The 19,880-nt window shown below is 38.9% G+C and overlaps 1 protein-coding gene across 2 annotated transcripts; it reads right to left on the bottom strand.

Moving 5' to 3' along the window:
- Positions 1–141: 141 nt before the first annotated feature.
- On the bottom strand, positions 142–18,680 carry LOC113135158 (myosin-binding protein C, fast-type-like). Of its 2 annotated transcripts, XM_026314858.2 has the most exons (28): positions 18,535–18,599; positions 13,104–13,124; positions 7,920–7,988; positions 7,657–7,805; positions 7,441–7,558; positions 7,282–7,330; positions 7,017–7,073; positions 6,727–6,893; positions 6,379–6,511; positions 5,713–5,837; positions 5,462–5,567; positions 4,948–5,117; positions 4,425–4,590; positions 4,232–4,338; positions 4,100–4,129; positions 3,861–4,003; positions 3,516–3,675; positions 3,313–3,417; positions 3,017–3,205; positions 2,767–2,901; positions 2,468–2,635; positions 2,241–2,329; positions 1,929–2,124; positions 1,649–1,788; positions 1,193–1,352; positions 910–1,046; positions 603–789; positions 142–283 (listed from the first exon to the last, which is right to left on the bottom strand). In XM_026314858.2, exons 1-28 carry the CDS (start codon positions 18,554–18,556, stop codon positions 264–266), a joined length of 3,318 nt encoding a protein of 1,105 aa, XP_026170643.1. In that variant the 5' UTR covers positions 18,557–18,599; the 3' UTR covers positions 142–263. The 2 variants fall into 2 exon arrangements, with proteins under 2 accessions (XP_026170643.1, XP_026170644.1); XM_026314859.1 differs by lacking the exon at positions 13,104–13,124 and having other exon boundaries at positions 18,535–18,680.
- Positions 18,681–19,880: the final 1,200 nt, after the last annotated feature.

Here is a 19,880-nt window from a genome sequence, read left to right on the forward strand (position 1 = left end):
AGTATTTTAATACTTTAGTTTCAGATTCTGTGTCTGTGTGGAAAGATTTGTGAGCTTATTACTGCTGTGGAATATGTTTGTATGTTTGAATATACATCATGTACATGAATAGTTATGAAAAGTAAGTTAACAAACACATAGTTGTACCAGGCACTGCTAAATTTTATTTGATTCATTCTTGACAGTGTGTAATCAACATACTGACATTCACTGTTCATTTACTTTGGTTCATATCATTTCCCATTCTTTGCTGTTGAGTTTTCTTACTTCTGCTGTTCTCTCGCTGTGGGGAGACACAATCAAGAGTTAAAGTCAGGTTTTGTTTAAAGAAACCTAAACATAATAACAGGTTGATACATGTATTATGTATGTAAGGGATTGGGCTACCTGTTGTTCATATCCACATTCAAATTGTTCATTTTTGTCATTGTACATACAGTCAGTCACTTTTAACTTTGAGTGTCTTTCTATTCTACTGTAATTAACATCAGCCAATAAAAACAAGCAACAACCAGGGACTCGACTTGGACTTAGACTTTTCGTCCATTTTTATGCCTTCCTTCCCATCACCCTCTGACTCCTCTGCTCTCCTTTGTTCATACCTCGGACATCCAACTTGCACACCACTTCATCCTGACCCAGCTCATTAACGGCCATGCAGGAGTATTTGCCGCCATCAAAGGTGCTTGGCTTACGAATGTTAAGGGTCAGTACTCCTTGGTTGTTCTGCATCAAGTACTTGGGATCTTCACCAATAATCATTTTGTTCTTCATCCAGATAATCTTTGGCTGAGAAACAGAAAAGTCAAATTATAATAATAATAATGATGATAATAAAAATCTGCTTATATATAATAAGGGGGAATTCTTTTTTTCCTTTTTGTGTCATTTTTATATCCATCCATTTACCTTGGGGTAGCCTTTGACAGAACAACTGATGGCAGTGCTGTATCCTGCCACTACAGATCTATCAACCAGGGGCTGAGTAAACTTAGGCACACAGCACATGTCTTTCTCTTTGTAGGGAATTGGCTTGTGCACCAGGCCTGTAGAGAAGTGTGGGAGGGTAAAGAAACTTAGTCACCCCAGTAAATCAGGGCAAAAAGGTGGTGCACTTCACATGAACTCTCCTATTGAGACTATAAACACACACACACACACACACACACACACACGCAATACATGTGCACACCTGTCTTAGCAATGACAGCCGTGTTCTTGCTTTGGCGCGGCTCCTCGCTCAGGCCGCAGATGTTTTCACTGTAGACGCGGAACATGAATTCATTGCCCATGATCAGATCAGAAACTGTGCAGTTTGGCCGTCTGTTATGTTCATAAACGGTGAACCATTCCTGGGAGAGAGGATAAATATTCTCACATTAAACGTTAAATTTCAATTCTACTAATTGCATCCATGTTTCTCTTATTTGTGTCTTTGGCTTGTGTCTTAGTCCCACCCACGTAAGATGCAAGGACAAGATGCTAGAAGAAACTACAAGGAGAGAGGACTCAAGAAAACCCATTTTCAATGATGTGTGAAACGCCCAATCACAAAACTGCTTTTTGATTAAGGAGAACTAGAGACGTTAGTAGGTTATTCTAGCTGGGATTAAAGTGTGAAACACCACTCCTTCTTTCTCTTTCCCACCTTGGTCTTCATATCTGCCTTCTGGATGGTGTATCCAGTAATTTCACAGTTGCCATCGTCCCTCGGGGGTTCCCACTCCAGCGCTGCATTGAAACCCCATACGTCTGTCACGCGTAAATTCAATGGAGGCCCAGGTTTTTCTGTTTGGATTAAACGTCATGTTTTTTAGTGTATCCCATTTGGTTTCCATAACTGTGAGGAATTTCAATCTATGGGGTTTAATTCTATCAAAGAATAATTTTTTTAAATGAAAAGATTTACTGAAATAAGGCAACCCTACCAACAACCCTGATTTCAATGGTGGCTCTGTCCTCCATGTTCTCAATCTGGAGAACCAGATCATATTTTCCAGAGTGCTCTCTCTCTGCTGAGCGGATGAAGAGGATGGTGTCTATGTTGGAGGTGCGGATGTTGACCACTTTGGGGTCAATGGGTTTCCCATCCTTGGACCAGGTTACAACAGGGCGTGGCTTACCCTGTATGACAGAAACAAATTGTGTTCAGGATAAAACATATTACCTCTTTTTATTGTTGTGATATTTATTCTTCAAGGGACACACCTACATTAGCTCAACTCAGGTGTGTTTCCTACCTGGAATGGGATAGTCAGGTTGATCTTTTCCCCTACTCTCTTGAGGTACTTTGTTCTGAGCTCACGAGGCAGGCGGATCTTAGGATGTTCTAAAGCAGAACATTAAAATTAAAAGCATCTGTCCAAAAAAACCATAACAGTTATTAACTCAACATAAAATAGTAAAATGCTGTAACTGGCCATGATCAAGGACAGAAATACCCTTTGATTCAACCTGACTGACTCACCCACAATCTCACGGATGGTGACGGGCTGTGTCATTATAGCAGGGGGACTGCGTCCAGCAATGTTTACTGCCACCACCCTGAAGTTGATCTTCTCTCCTACAGGGAGGCCACGCACCACATATCCCTGCCTCTCACAAGGCTCCTGGTTTGCTTGCACCCACTCAGTATCTGAAACAAAAGAATTACAATAAAGCATTGTGAGTAGGCTTTGAAGCTGTTATTTATAATATCAATATATCTGTTTTTTTAAATTGTTCATCAGATTATTGTATTTTAACCCTAATGCATAGTCTTCTTACCTCCTTCCTTGCAGTATTCAATGATGTAGCCATCCAGGCCGCCGGCTCCAATCTTCTCTGGAGCGAGCCACTTCAGGCTGCACGTGCTGTCTGTTACATCATTGACTGACAGACGTGTTGGCTCGCTAGTTGGGGCTGAGGTTGGCAGAAAGATAGACTCAAGAAAATCACTGGCAGGATTGGCTGCAGATGGATGTTGCACAAAGGTTGTAGCTCAGAATAAGCAAGCAAAGTTGGCTATGAAACCTACCAATAGGCATGAAGGGTTTGGAGGTGAGACTTGGCTGGGACAAGCCAATGCTGTTGACCGCAAACACCCTCATCTCATAAAGAACACCTTCAATCATCCTCTTAGCCTCATATGTAGTTGATGGATATACGTCAAAGTTGAGCTTTGTCCATCTGGAAGAACCTTTTTTCTTCCTCTCCATGAGATAACCTGATGAAGTAAAAACACAGTGCACAGTATAGAGACTGACAGAATAATAATTCATAACAAACCTCCTAAATTTAGATAAAAAAGGAGATGGGGGGGTAATTATTTACCTTTGATTGGTGCACCACCATCAAATTTAGGAACATCCCATATAATGGTGGCAGTGTCCTCTCCCACTGATGTGCATTTGACATGCTCAGGGGGGTCAGGAACATCTAAAATAAGATTTAAGTTAGAAAAAATTGTTGAAAACCGGTGGATTGTAAATCACCTGTCAGTCACTGCAAAGTTAACCTGCTAATGTTTTACCTACCCACAATCTTCACAAACAGCATAGCCTTGTCCTCGCCAACAGGGTTGGTAACACAGATGGTGTAGTTGGCCTCATCCTCCCTCTCTGCACCCTCTATGATGAAGGAGCTCAAGTCTTTCTTGGCCTCCACCCTTACGCGTCCTTCAGTTCCAGTGATTGGCTAACAAAATGAAATTATAGTGGCTTATTACTATGACATGTTACTTTGAACAGGTGATGTGAGTTGTTGTAATACAGGTATTTGGTTCAAATATTCCTGAATCGATGGGTAATGAAGAGCTGCAGAAACAAATGTGAAACGAATGTATTTATTGAGTACTATGTGATATGCTGTCACATCCTTACGGTATCGCCTTTTGACCAAACAACAGTGGGTGCTGGCTCTCCTGTGATCTCCACATCCAGTCGGAGCTTGTTGCCCGCCACCACAATGATAGTGTTTTGAGAGACCATGTTTCCAGTGGTGTCCAGATGAATCTTTGGAGGCTCTGGTTAACATACAACATGGGTTGTCTTAGGATACAAACTAAACAAGATTAAAAAGTTCTTATTATTCTTAAAATGAGGTAATTTAAGGGCCCTACCTTGTTTAGGCACGTAGTCGATCTTAATTTCTGTTTTGAAGAAGAAAAAAAAAAGAGCTCTTGATGATATTATACAGGCTGATGATGATTAATGCAACAACAGCACCTTTGTAATCCTGCTGTCATTCTCACCCAAGAAGTTAAGTTTGGCTGAAAGTGACAGAGCGTATCCATCAGGAATGAAAGTGTAGTCTCCAGCATCCTCTGGCTTCACATCATCAATAACCAGACGGTGAAACCTGAAACAAGCAGCAAAGAATATATCTTGATATGTTGAACATCTGGCTTTTCTATAGCGTGCATGTAGTTACTGTCATCTTTGTACCTTCCAGTGTGAGTCATTTTGATGCGTTCACTTGGCTTGACCTCGACTCCATCTTTGAACCACTTTCCTGTGACCTTCTCGTCAGATACCTCACATTTGAATACGGCCTGCTCTGTTGCCTTGACTGTCAGATCAGCAATGTCCTGCAACACCTCCAGTTGTTTTTCTGAATAAGACATTGAAAACCACAAGAGAACAGACAGTTTGTGAAGGAAGAGGAAGGATAAGGTTCACGATGATAACACTGTGACAGCCACTGTCATGAGCTGTTAGTTTGTTTATAAAGAGGGCTGTTAAGCCTTTGGGCCACCAGGCAATTCAGCTGCATCCTCAGCAAATATTTATTTTTTAAAAACCCAAACTAGAAATAGTAAATCTACATAAACTACAGTCTAAACACAGATGTAGTTCAAATTAATCTAATCGTTAATATTATTGGTTTTCAGTTTCAAATGTTTTGTTAAATTAATATTAACTCAAAAGTGAAAAAAAAGAATGAGAGTAATATATTTTCTGGTGGTACCTTCCACTTCCAGCTCTCCTTTGGTATGGCCCCCATTTGTCCAAGCATGGTACATTCCAATGTCGTCCAGCGTAGCCTCCTGGATGATAAGTATGTGCTTCCTTCCATCCTTTTTGAAGCGATATTTTGTGCTATCTTTGTCTTTAGTAAGTTCTATATCTTCAAAGAACCTGGAATAAAATGGAAAAGTAATATATTCCTTTAAAATATGTCACTACTTAAAGTAAAATAATGACAGTAAGCTTATGTCTGATGCAGATTTACCGGTCACACTGTAATAAGTGCTAAAAGTGCCTTGGACAAAATGAATCAGTTTTGCACTACTACCTTGCACTTCCTTTGCTTTGCTTTGATCACTATTAACAGGTGCACACTTAAAACCTCAAATGTGGCCATTTTTGAAATGACCAAAACCAAAGACCCAACAATACATAGTTGGAAGTGAAATGTGTATTATACTGTAATTATAAGCTATGTTAAACCTATGATGCAAAACGTCAGGATATTTACTGACCACATGACGTGGGCACCCTCCTCTGACACCTCGATCTCAAACTCCACTCTCTCTCCCACGACCACGTGGTAGTCATCCATCAGCTTGGTGATGGTCACAGGGGGTTCTGGGTAGAGCAGTGGGAGACATTGAAATGAATGAATTTGGCAGAAACTCAGTGCCGGTGCTGTAATGTTTACATATAGCAATAGTCTAGGGTGTAATCTCAGCTTTTTATTGTGCATTAACTGTCAAAAAAGGAAATGGGGTACCTTTGACATACACCTCTGTGTCACACTTGTCCTCTCCAACAACACACTCATATGCAGCATCATCAGCCAGGGTTGTCTTATTGATGGTAAGTGTTCTGATATTCCCATTTGACTCCATAACGTACCTTGGAGAGCGACAGATTGAATGTAAACAATAGTGAAAGGGCTAATGTCTTCAAGATAATCTCTCGATACATCTAACAAGTCAAGTTTAACTTTAGGTCATAGGACAATCATTTTTAAAAGACACGCCCAATGTTTGTAAGTAAGTTTTGATCTGGGACAAATTTTATTTTTATATTAAATTCTTTACATGAAGACGTAAAGGTCTTTGTCCTAGGGTGAAACTGCATTAGGCTAGATGGGGGATAAGATGTCTTGGCAGTGCAGCGTCCTTAACCCCATTGGAGGCTTCTTATTACCACCTAAAAATAAACATGTTGGTTGCAGCATCATTTCAGAATATGACTTGGTGGTACAGATAATTTTACATTGATATTTTTAAAACACTGCCCATCAAGTCCTTCTAAACTTGCTGATTAGTCTAATATGGCATAACACTACTACTGGTCAGGCAAATGTATTGCCTGAGCTTTAGTGGTACCACTGAAAAGATTGAACAGTTATTAATGTCTTTATGTGTTTGCATATTTATTAAGCATGTACTTGGCTGAGGGTTTGATCTCCTGGCCATTCTTCATCCATGTGACCTGGATATCGGGATCAACCACCTCACATTTCAGGACAATCCTCTTGCCCTTTTCCACCGAGTAGCAAGAGTCAAGCCTCTTCAGAAAAGCTGGTGTTGCAGACAGAAAGAGAAAAAATAAGAATTAGGAATTCATCAGTTTATTCAAACCTTCCTTCAATTTTTCCTGAGTTCATGTCTGTGGTGCCCTTTCTCTTGCTCTACCTCCACCCCCCACCTCCCCTGAGGTGTGTTCATTTCCTCCACACTTCAAATGCTTTTCAGCTTCATCCCCTCCCTTAAACCCCAGATCTGACCCGATTTACCCTCGCTATACTTGGGCTCGACCTTCATCTTTTTCAGACGTTTCAGCATGCCCCTCAGGTCAGTGATGCCATACTTAAAGGCGATTTTCTCGTACTCGCTCGGATGGGCGTTCTTAAGCAGTTCCCACACATCTACCTCAGGTTCCTCTTTTTCAGGTTTCTTCTTCCTATCAGTCAAAGAAAAGGGGTATGTTTGCCAATTGGACTGGAGAAGCAAAACTATTTTTAAAGGAATCAATTATACTGTGTGCTTAACAGATTTGCAAACCAAATAATGTTCAGCTTCTCACTTAGCAGCTTTCAGCAGAGCACTGAAATCCAGCTCTCCCTCATCCTCTCCAGCATCTCTGTGTGTATGGAAACAGATGAACATTATGCAAACTGTACATTGTAACCAAGAGCAGGCATATCTCCTGACATACTGTATAGAGAATGTGCTGAAATGCACACACACAACGGAAAATATTATAAATTGTCCATGTATGCATTTTTCCTGTTGTGTATTTGCACACAGGCATAGGCTAATGTCTGAAACACAAAACCCAATGTACTTACGCTCTCTTGAAGGCAGACAAGATATCCTCCTTCCCCTCTTGTTGCGAAGCTGTAACGAGAGAAGTTGCAGGGAACGCAAATTAGAGCTGGGAACTGGATCAGATCAAAACAGGAATTTGTCTGAAAAGGGGTGGGGTGCAGGAGTCCAATTTCACTCACCCTCAACAGAGACCTCAAAGGTGGAGCTGTCACATTTGTCTTTTGCTGTCACCTCACACCTGTAGCCCCCAGCATCTCCAGGGACCACTTTGATGATCTTCATTTCATAGGTGTAGATCTTGTGGAGAAGATGTTAGTCTAGTATTATTTCAAAGTTACTTAATCATTTTAGAAAGAAGGGGATTAGACCACACAGTATATCAGTATATCACACACCTTGGTATCTCTGTCATAAGATTCTTTGAACTGCACATGTTTCCCAGCCTTGCTGCCAAGATCCAGCCACTTGCCCTTCAGCCATTTCATGGTGGGTTTTCTAGCCAGAGTGCTGGAGTCAACTTTGGCTATAACAGTGACATCCTTACCTGCCATTTACAGATAAAAACTCAAATTACATTACATAACCAGGTTACACATTGGATGGATTGGTGGTGTTTCTTGTCCCGACAGTTATTCATCCATGCATTCGTGCTACTAACCTGTAACCGCGTCTACATGATCTGGAGGTCTCTCGACGAAGAGCCCAGTGAGCTCAGTCGTCTGAGGCTCTGGAAAGAAGGAGACAAAAACAGCTCAGGTATTGTTTCAATTTTTTTTTTTTTTTTTGGGTGAATACATGCAGCACTGAAAAAACAAGAAATTCACCACATCTGTGAAGGGCACATACAGTACATGTGAAACTGTGGTCCCATTAAATGATAAACCAACAGCATTTGGTTAAAATCACCGAAAGACACACTAGGTAGCTTGACTAGTCTGCCTATTGCATGTAACTGCTTATGCTAAGTTATCATAAGCAGTTACATGTTACATGCAGTAGTGTCTTGCACTACATGTCTTGCACAGATAAGTCTTTTTTTTTTTACAAGATATGAACTGAGCTCTTTGCGGTATCAACAGTCATAAAACACAAGATGCTTAAGGGAACACTGTCACTGACAGGTTGAACAGTACATGTCACCAGCTCAAAACAGAGAGCAGAGTATCATTCCCAACTGGATGGCCCAGACCGTGTTACTGAACGTTGACTCTTCTAAGTATAAAACTTTTATCAAGAGCACCTGTTGACCTTCATACATCAGCACTTTCTAAACCGTATCAAAGATTTAGCCTTCAAGGTAATATCTGTCAACAATGCACACTTTGCATTAGCATTTAAATTAAGTCATGTTGTACTGCTTAGCATTACAGATCCCATAGTTTATACATGACCCTGACAAATCCATTTTTAATCAGCTGTACACCAACCACGCCACAAGACATATTCATCGATCGTGATATTTGAATATCAGCACAGAGGACGCATACATCTGCATTTCATAGCTTCGCATTTGCATGCAGTGGATGGCCACAGTCCCAGCTCTCCATTACCCTCCTCTGCAGGCTTTGCCCGAGCTGGGACAAACAAATACCCCCATTTAACTTATGGAAGTATAACAATTTGCTGTTATACTGCACCATAAGTTAGTCTAAACTCATGAGGTAAAACAAGGCAAGTGAATAGCAATTACAGAATGAATATTCTGAAGCATTATTATATTAATACACCACACAGTGAAATGCAATCAAAACAGAATTTTACTCATGAAGGTCAGACTGTTATCAATCAAAATGGAATGTAATCAAATATGTTGATTACAGCACTTTTAATCACTACATTCTGGATAAATGAGATATTATTATTTTAAATTACCTTGATTACATCTTTTGGACTGATTTGGGAAGGCTGCTTCTTGCAAAGTTAGACACATACACACACAGAGCATGTGCACCCCAGGCCACAAACCACTGAAGTGTGACTGAAGACATTACTTTTTGTTTGGAGTGTTGATGTGTTTGGATGAAGTTAATTTGGATGAAGTTTGTTTCATTTCTTTCTCAATATACCCAAAGACTAATTCATCAGGCAATCTGTACACATTGCTCTAATGACATTCAATAGGTTTCAATTTTTTTTTAAGATATTGGCAGTAACAGCCCTGCAGGTATTCATAAGGAATACTGGTGCAAATGCCAAGCTTTAGTAGGCCAAATGATCATAATCCCCATAGACATTAAACTGCCATAGGCATGACTTTAAACAGCCTTAGTACTTCCCACTCTAATTGACACACTGATGGGAAACTCAATTGGGTGAAATACACACTCTGGAGATTGAACAAATTGTACACATAAAAAAAAACAAAACCAATGGCTTCTGAGTATAAGATCAAAATTCCCCCATATGTAATTTTGTAATTAAAATGATAACCCTGAATCTTCATCAGGTCCAAAATATGTTTTATTTGATGCATTGCCAGGTGTCAAATGCATATTTAAAAGCAAAGTACTCCTCTGTGTTTTCTTCAGTTGCTGTGTGTGGATTAAGCCTGGCTTGCTAGCACTACTTGCCAACCAGCAAAACTGTTGACTCAAATCACTTAGTAGTTTTACTAAAAATAGCTTGTGGATAGAACAGGTGGATACTAAAGAGAAATGCTGCCTACACTGTGGGAGGCACATTGCTGTAAGTTACAACCAAGTTGTTTTTGTTGTACAGAGCTTGTACCCTCCTTTTGTCTTTGCTCCATGCAGTTTTCCCCTAGTCATGCTCCTCCACCATGATTGTCTTCTATTCTATATGTGCAGCACAGTAGGCCTATACCTTCCCTCCCTCTGTAACTGATGCCACAGGAGGAGGAGATTGTTAAATTCCAATTTCAGGGATGAGTGTGTGTGACACACAATGTGCACTAAATGCTGAGAGATAAACAGAAAGAAGGAAACTGCTCTAGGATCTGTCAAAGAATTTATGGAGGTGACACAAAGGGCAGTTACCAAATTTAACATTTAATGACCTTACCCCAGCTGCTTGAACCCTACCCCCCTTCCTCCTGGCTCAGCAACCAACTTCCCCAACACAGTAATCTTGTTATGAGAACACAAAACAGCCATGCCACCTTTGGACACCCAAAGTCCATCATCCATGTGTCTCAGCACACCAGCCGAATAGCCTAAACTGGAAGCAAACGTAGAGGTTGCCATAAAAATCTAATGTACAGAGCTGAGGAAAACCTCACTCTGGTGTAAAGTGGGATAATGAAAAGTTTCTTAACTACTGTGTTCCTACTCAGTAACAGTAGGTACAGCATAGTTCTCATTAATTTAAAGGGAACTTCCAGAAAATAGCAACCTTCATCTCCTTGAAGTCTTGGCAGTTCTGTAAGGGTTACAACATTCAGTGGCCCTTCAATGTTATTGCTTGTTATTAGACCTTAGTTAGGACTCGGGTCCCTACTCCACTTACCAGGACGTCCAGTTATTATGCTATAAACCTTTATTGTATTGGTTATAGTAAAAAACACAGAGACTATTATTTGATGCAGAAAAGCTATGTGGTTAGGCTTAGGAATTAAAACGTAGTATCAGAAAAACATTGTGTCTTTGGTTAAAACATCCATCAATAAAAACCACAGTGTTGCACAGTGAAGTCAAACACCTTTTTCCTGTGAGAGATGTTTTATGACCCATCTACCCACCCCAGCCTCATTCTAAAGTGGACTTTCTCGCTCTATTTACTACACCACCTCATTTCCTCCTTTGCTTTTGTCATAATTACTGCAGCCACTTGAGGTCACCTAATTACCACATCTGTCGATACTGAGATGTGCAGGCGGCGCCTCCTCAATATTTATGGGCATCATAATGACTGATAATAGCCATTGAACAGTGTGACAACATTCTCCATCTAATCTACTGCTAGGCAGCCCAAATAGAGAAGACATCCAGCTCCTCTCACTGGGAGCTTTGCCCCTAAAAGACCATGGCAGACAGGGGCAGTGTTGTAACATGAATAACTACTAACTTCTAAAACCTGAGCTGTAGTGTTGGCTTGTATATCATACTGATGGCTGTAATACACAACGCAGGTTTAGTTAGTAGACCATCTACAGACCTTTGGACATTTGAAGGCACTAAGTTTAATGTGCTGACATTACTTGGATGGCTTCACTGCTTGACCCCTCCCTGGGTTTTCCTAGTGCATGTTCAGATGTAACTATAAAAATGTCATCGCATCAGATCGAACTTCGAACGTTAGTAACAGCTGCCGTTGTTCCACATGAAACACTGCTGTTTTTCCGCTCTCACTTTTTAAAATGCCAGAGGGATGGAAGCAAAAGAGAGCCGGTACCACAGGTCACAGATGGAGAATAGGGGACTATTCACATAGAGAAACAACTTCTGAATTGCTGAAAGACAATAAACAGCATGAGCTGTACGTAAGATGTCTGGCAGCATCAGCATCTATCAGCAACAGAGAAGAGAACAAGTGAATAAGACAAGAATAGCATAATGATAGATCTAACCTACCAACAAAAGCACTCCAGTGAGGTCTTTGTTCTAGGCCTGAGGTGAAGCTTATCATTTAGGTTGCTATTACCAAGTTACAAGAGGCTGCAAGCCTTGGGGGGGATCAGTAAGCTATTAGTGCTGCACCAAGCCCTGAATACATCCTGTAAAATCTTGATCCTGTTAAAGCTTGATAGCAGCTCAGTGGGGTTTTGATAGAACACAGATAGATGTTTAAAACTATTTGATCAGCCTGATGAGTACTTTTGAGATATTATGTAATGAGTATTACTTAATCTTTGGTGGCAGTGAGGTCACAAAAGAGTGTCTAGCCAAGAAAGACTTGGTCTCTAAGCAACCAAAGCTGAAATCCAATTTTAAAAACTGTAGAAAATCAGTCCAAAATCGATGTAGTCAACATGTATTTAAATAATAAGTATACCCAAGCCCACTTAACACTTCACATATTATGTGACATCTTGACCAGCACATAATACCACTATTATACACAAATGAATGCATATTTACACTCAAATCATATTTTAGAGGGGAAGAAGTAAATATAGATGTCGCTTTTCTCTTACCATCCCCATCAGCTTCTGACTCTGCTGTAGACAAGGAAGCAAACAAGACTGAAAAAAAGCTGCTAGGACACAAAGGCTTGCACAAGAACACATACAGTTGCAGAGACAAATAAACAAGCACACAGAAGCATAATGCACAATAACATTTGATAAAAAAGACCAAAATCCAATCTACTTTGCATTTAAAAGTTGAAATGTTTTACATATAGGGCTGCTGCATGCAGACTACATGAAAATACACTTAACACTTAAAGCGGAAACACACAGAAACCACAGGGTTGCATACAGTATATTTTCATATTACAGTATTTGAAAATGAAAGTTTCAGCTACTGTATTATATGTTGCACATACTATAAAACCAAGCAAAAGTTCAAACTTATATATATATATATATATATATACATACACCTATATGTTTACATTAGTCCAGTGATGAAAAGACACTCATAATAAATTCCACGTCGTAACAGCATTTTATTATGAATAAAATGCATTTATTTTGCATATACTTCTTTTATTTTGGGGGTTTATAGAAATACAGAACATAAACATTATGCAGGTCATCGTGAGCCCAACCTCAAAGATGTTTAAAACTAAAACAGATGAGTCATGCGGGTGGAGTTGTTCCGACACGCACAATGTTGCAAATGTATACACGCTGATTTCTAATGTGAATACATTAGAAAGAGTACAGGCAATAGATGAGTTCTTTAAATCAGAGCATTCAATGGACCTGAACCTGCCTTACCTCCATCTTCAGGGGGTGCGTCTGAGGAAAATGAATGAAAATTACCTTGCATCTCAATATATATTGTAATTATTCACTATGTTCAGTCACAGTCATCATAACGTTTTTGTGCTAAAATAAATCAACTGCTTGTTCCTTTAGCTCTAATAACATTATTACATTAACACACAGCGAAACAGAAACATAATGATGCTGTGGCATACAATGCATACATGCCACTGGACCATTACGGTGTAATAAAGAAACGGTCTTTTACAGTAGCAGACAGTGTAGATGTAATTTCATGCTGTAGGCAAGCTGAAAGTGCAAACGCTCAAAGTGGCATAATAATTGCATTATCCCCTTCAGCAGCTTGATGTTGTCGCATATGATGTGATTGGCACGTATGCCTATCTTCTTGACTCGGTAATTGCTCAACTTATTATCTATAGCAAAACCACTTGTTCTGTATTATTCAGATAATTACCCTGACTGATTAGTTCAAATGCATTTTTCAACAATGAGGTTCAATTCAAACCCACTTCATGTCACATTGTAACACTGTGTGAGTGCACTAGATCACTCAAAGTCACGAAATTTTTAAAAATTAATAATAATTGTCCTTCAACCTCTTCAGCTGGCCGGTCTAGGACTAAAATTAATGGATTTTTCTTTGGCACACCAAATACAGAAAAAAAGACCAACAGCTGAGCAAATAGATTTGATCACTGTGTAATTCATAAAATCCAGGCAGTATCATATGACCACACTCGTGAAAACCAAACCGTTTTCATTCATCTATGTTGCTACATTAGTTAAGTAAAGACAGTTGATGCTCATTATGATAAACATGCTCATTAAACACTCAGAGGTCAAAGCCTGCTTGACATAGGCAGTTGACAGGATATGTGAGTGAAAAGTGAAAACGTGAGAGCTATAATCAAGTCACTGTGTGACCAAAGGTCAGTAGGCAAATGCTGTGGAGCAGCTGACTTCCCCTCCCCCTCCGGTTTAGCTAAGCAATATAAGCAGAACAGCAAGTTAGATCCATGCATCACATGCAGGTATTAATGTCGAATTAGACAATGTTAACAACATATTAGCATTCATCTTAATAATTACAATTAATTTATGACATGTAACTACATGCGTATTTGAAAGTGATTCATTCATATAAATTATTATGTCAGGCATGTTTAAATTATATTTGGTTTCACAGTGAAACTGGTCATTTTGGCTCATGAATCCTAAATATTAACAGGATGGAGTCTAAAATAGCCACATATAAAATTTCAGTTGGCCTGTGTAACCTCTGGCTCAAATCCCTGAAACTGATATCTTGGCCTATATTGCAGTCACTTCAGAATTATTTAGCCACATTCTTATTTTGTAAATTTACAAGGCAATGTTTAATGATTGACAAAACATTTTTCTATGTCCAAACTGGAGCTTCAGAGGAAGGCTGTCAATTTGCTCTGAGTGTCAAGTAGTGTGGGTATATTTGCTGAGACCTAAGACTGCTAAAAGGAAATTCTGAACTGAAATAGAGACATATAAAATACCCAGCTCCCTGAGTGTCTCCAAAAGGGTCACTGCAATAGCTCATAAAGGCCAGGGTTGGTGTCTTATGACCTCCCTGAAGTCATGCCACATTCCCTTAAGTTGAACCTAGTTTCCTTGAATAGTCAGACCACCTTGCTTGCTTTAAAGATTTCTGGTTAAAATACAGTAAGTGCCAATTATAATTAAAATGCATTCACTTGGTTGTTACCAAAAAATATAATGATCGAAATTCTGTTTTTAAAATTGCCCTGTGTGCTCAAAATGTGTTTGACTTCGTTATACTTTAACTCTGCACAGACAACCTGGAGTGGATCGGACCCTTATGTTACTGTTACAGGTTATATCTTACATGCATTGTATTTAATGCTACGTTGGTGTAGCTACATGTTGTCCATCAATTCCATATGGCTTCTTACATTACAGGTGAAATTGTTCTCTGGTCCCCAAACAACCGAAGCTGAGAGTAACAAGCAGTATCTTCCTACTTTCTTAGTAAAGAAGAAAGTTTGCTATATACAAACCGGACTGATGCTCACTTCATAAAGTCTTTAGGATTAATACTTTATACACCATGTGACAGGTGTCAGTCTGCATTAGCATCTGCTGATTGACACACAGCCCCACTTGGGCTGAGAATCTTAGTCACCTTCAACAAGTTTGGGATAAAGTGGGGTAATGAACTTCTGAACAGCTGCTCCTCACAGTCTCGCCGTTTCCTACGGAGACTGTCTGCGGTTTCATCTGCATTATCAGCATCTTGTTACTAGATTAGCATGGTTTTGCAATATGTGCTTGTTGTTTATAATTGTGTGAATAAAAAAGACACTTCTTTAGAAGTTTTTTTGTTTCCTTAGGGGAAATTAATTTTTTCTGTTTTGTTACTTATTTTAGTTAGTAACAATATAGGTGAACAAGCTTCGCATTGTACCTTATATTTTACATCTTTCTCCTGAGTTACTTCAGATTAATTCTAGAAGAATGAGTTAAATTGTTTTTGTGGTCAGTTTAGATACTTCAGCTGTGCACCTCACTGTTTATTTACCTCCATGCTTACCACAGCATAATCTCCTGAGTGTGTAGACATAAAAATTCAGACTCAGACATAAAAACATTATAGGTATGAGTGGGGCCTGATCTTATGAACCCTGTAAGTATCTCTACAGAGCATGCATCAACATATCTCACTGACGTATAACTTAAAGTCTGTTGTTTTGAATGTGCTGTGAGCAAATATACACGATATATCTTTGTGAGCAAATATACACGATATATCTTAGAAACTTTCACATTTCTCTGTCGATACATTTTTAACCATTTTAACGCACCTATCCATATTTATGCATTCAAGTTAAGCAGATCCTAACCTGTGTTTGATGATGGTGCTTTCTTGTATAGATTTCATATCACATTTTTTACTTTTTTTATTGAAATAAAAATCATGCTTTATTATCCCAGAGACGACTAATTAAAGTATCATTTCACAAGATGGTTTTTGGGTTCGACAGGATTGGGGGGACTTCTGAAACTTCACAGAGCACTTCTGATTCAACTTGCCCGCATAACGTTTCATCGGGTCACAGCAATGAACAGAGTTGCAACCATGAATCATGCGTTCGCTCCCAACCGCTCAGTAAAAAAAATGTCTGTGCTTGATTGACTACACTGGAACAGCACCACATTGAGGAGGGAGTGTCAAGCCTGCTGAGCATGAGGGAACGCTCTATATGAAAGTGACAGATTACATGATGATTTATCTCAGATGGGACTAAACCTGATACTCTTGGGTGTGTGAAACTCAGTGAACTATGAGGGATAAAAAATCAAAGTAGAAAAGGTCAGGGGTTATTGGGGTGTATTTTTGGCTGTTAGCTGAAGTGAGAATCTGCCTGCTAAGTGAAGTAGAACAGAAAATGACCCTCCTCTTGTGTGTAAATACAGAAACAACTCATATTAAGGAAAGCACTTGACTATAAATTAAAGGGCATAAATATTTGTACAGTAGTTCTTCACAAAATTGTAGTAAGTTACAGTGAGCTATTGCCTTCAAATTTCACAGTGAGTATTTCTAAGAAGCATCAAGTGGAGTTATAAACTGAATATGGCCTGGTTACCTGAGCCTCATACCCAAAGCTTTGCAGTTGAATTTGGCCTGGAATGACAGAGCAGTGGGTGGTGTAGACAGTAAGCAGAAAGTGGAATCGTATCCATATTACACGGATAAGCACTGTGACTGTATATGGTGAATAAAAGTAGTGCCTGGTTGTGTTCCTGGGATAAAAATAAAAAGGCCAAGCTTAGAACTTTAAACGCATTCGCTCAGGGACAGATGTAGAGAAAAAGAATCAAATAGCACAAGGTAGAGTGCACAGTATACTGACAAGCACGGTCGAAGTAGAAATTAGATGAGTTTGAAAGGCTTTGCCACAGTATTTGCCACATGTAAAACTCCTGTAACACACTCATCTGCTACTGTATGTCTCTTATCTGAGACTCCAGTTCAATGATTTAGGGCCACACTGGATCAAAGAGGTGAACAGGTGGCAAACAACTATTATAGGAAAGTAGCATTCATCCACAGGTGCCAAGTGTGAAGGTTTAAAACAGCACCTAGCTGTGTATATATTTACCCTAAAAGGAAAGTTACAAACAACTTTAATTTTGCACAAATATAAAAATCAAGATGCGATTTGAATAGTCATACACTATTATTATGTACTCTTTTCACAATAAGAATACTGGTTTCAGGCTCAGGGTTAATGTCATTGTTCACATCAGACTACTGATGGCAGCTTTTCCTAAAAAGATTTCTACTGATTTCTGCTGTAACTATAGTATTGACTACATTGATCTTTTTTAACTACTGTAAAGTACATACAAGTTAGCCTGCTAGCCTATAAACTATGTCTTCCTTACACATTAGCTGTAGCAGTATTTACCTCTACACCTCCACACTTTTTACCTCTACCTCTGCACTTTTTCACAACAGTTTCTATAAGTTTCCAGTGTCATCAACAAGACGGCACTGTCTGGACTGATGTCATTAACATACTCAGCCTAATGAAGTCATGGCAGCAGGCCAAGTGAATTAATCAATTAATCTTCCAAAATCTATTCTGTATAGCAAGTTTATTTTAAATATGAGGAGTCAATCATCGACAGCAAGTGAAACACGTAAACAGCAATGGTATCAATTAAAACCTGATATATATATTTCTTGTAATTTTTTAACTTCATCTTAACCATGAAAATTTTAATCTTCTACATCACAACCTTTTGTTCTGCCATGCTGTAACTACAAATATAACTACCAAATGAGGAAGAACTGGATGAAACAGCCAGTGAGTGCTCAACATGTGCATTTCATTTACAGTGAGCAATGAAGTCATCAGATATTTTTTGTTTTCTGCTGCCTTTGCGCTAAACACCTGCTGCAGGTCACATAGGGTTTAACTTGTAAGTCTGATCCCCCTGAGGCTCAGCACTGCTCCCAAGAATGGTACACTGAGCTTTAAACTAAGCCCCTTTATGATTTTGTGATCTGCTTGGATCTTATGCATTAACATACTAAACAATAACATTCACCAACTATACACTAGATAAGATAAAACTTTACTAGTTATTACTTTATGAGTAGTACTCATATTTTGTCTTCAAAACCAAATTATTTTGAAATTATTAAACATGATCATCATTATTTGCCATCATGCACTACAGAATATAATGATGGATCTTAAATACAAAAATGCAATAAATTTTCTTGCATATTTAGTATTATTAATATTGCAAGCAAATATATCTCCAACCAAACCAGGCTATTCAAATTCAAGCATAATCAGTCTCCAGGTTAATTACAATAAATAATGCTTTCATGAAAAAACTATCTGCATACCTGCAGGGACTGGCTCAGGCATGGTTATTCCTGTCTTCTCTTTGCTGCTAGAAGACTGAGGACTTGTGGTGCTTATTCCTTTTATTTCTCCCCCCGTCTCTGTTATTCAAAGCTCTCCTGGCACTCAAGTCACCCACACCCTCCAGTGAGCGAGGGAGCGCAGGAGAGACTGACGGCACCCTTAAGGATTTAGAGAAGCAGTCAGAGTGAGAGCCTGATAAGGTGGAGAGACAAGATGGTGAGGTGGTGTTGAAAGGGGTCTTACACATTTATGATGAGATAATAGACTGACTAAACCTTTTGAGCTCTAATGTTTACTGGAGAAATACAGAATATGCTAAGATGAGCAGGACATGATCCATTTTTGATACTGTTTCTAACACTTTGTGTTGTCAAACTAACCATTCACTCATCACCTTAAATCCACATTAACACCAGGATCAACAACTAATTGCAAATATTATTTGTGGTTTCATTTGATACTATATTGAATGTGCCAATTTGGCAGTAAAAGTATATCCCAAAAAATGTGGACACAGACAACTAAGTATTTGAAAGTTTATTTATGGCATCCTGTTATTGATGCTTGGCCTTAAACTGTATTATCATATCAGACATTCGGCAGATTATTTGTTTCTATTCTTTTACTAAACTGAAGGACCAAAATATGCTTTTTTCAAATTCTAAATATTGTTAATTTTACAATATGATGTCCCGAACTATTTAAAAAAATCACATTTTTTATTTATTGTTTTTCAAATCATTCAAATGTATAAAATACTAGTTGACAGTGTTGGACTGTCTTTCCCCTTTTATAACTTAATAATTTACATAGAAAAACACAATAAAAATGTCAAATATAATGCACATTAAACTAGACCACATCATATTAGACACAGTATGGAGTAACTAGGCTTATCTTAATATTTAGCATAGAGACCTAAATTGGTGTCTTCTGAGTTCCCTCTCTGAAAGAAGCAAATACTGTATTTCTCAAAAATAGTCCATGTTATTATCAACACCAAAGTTTTTAATAAAAAAAAAAATGTATTAGATCATTTTAGAGCATGAAAATGAGAGAGCGAGTGTGTGTGTCTGTGTGTGTGTGTGTGTGTGTTCTTGTCAACATTGTGGGGACCAGTTTAAAAACTGGCATTGTGGGGACTCCATTCTTGTGTCCTAATGTTGGGTTTTAGGGTGGAAACTTGGTTTAAGGTTAGGGTCAGGGTTAGATGACTTCCCCAAGGTTTGCTAACTAATAGTATGGTATGGAGCAGAGCGTTAACAGCAAAGCAAGGATCCACTCATGTAACTCGAAGCTCCTGAGATGTCCATCATACTTTCAT

This window comes from Mastacembelus armatus, chromosome 19, assembly GCF_900324485.2.
Source record: "Mastacembelus armatus chromosome 19, fMasArm1.2, whole genome shotgun sequence".
NCBI classification, from domain to species: Eukaryota; Metazoa; Chordata; class Actinopteri; order Synbranchiformes; family Mastacembelidae; genus Mastacembelus; species Mastacembelus armatus.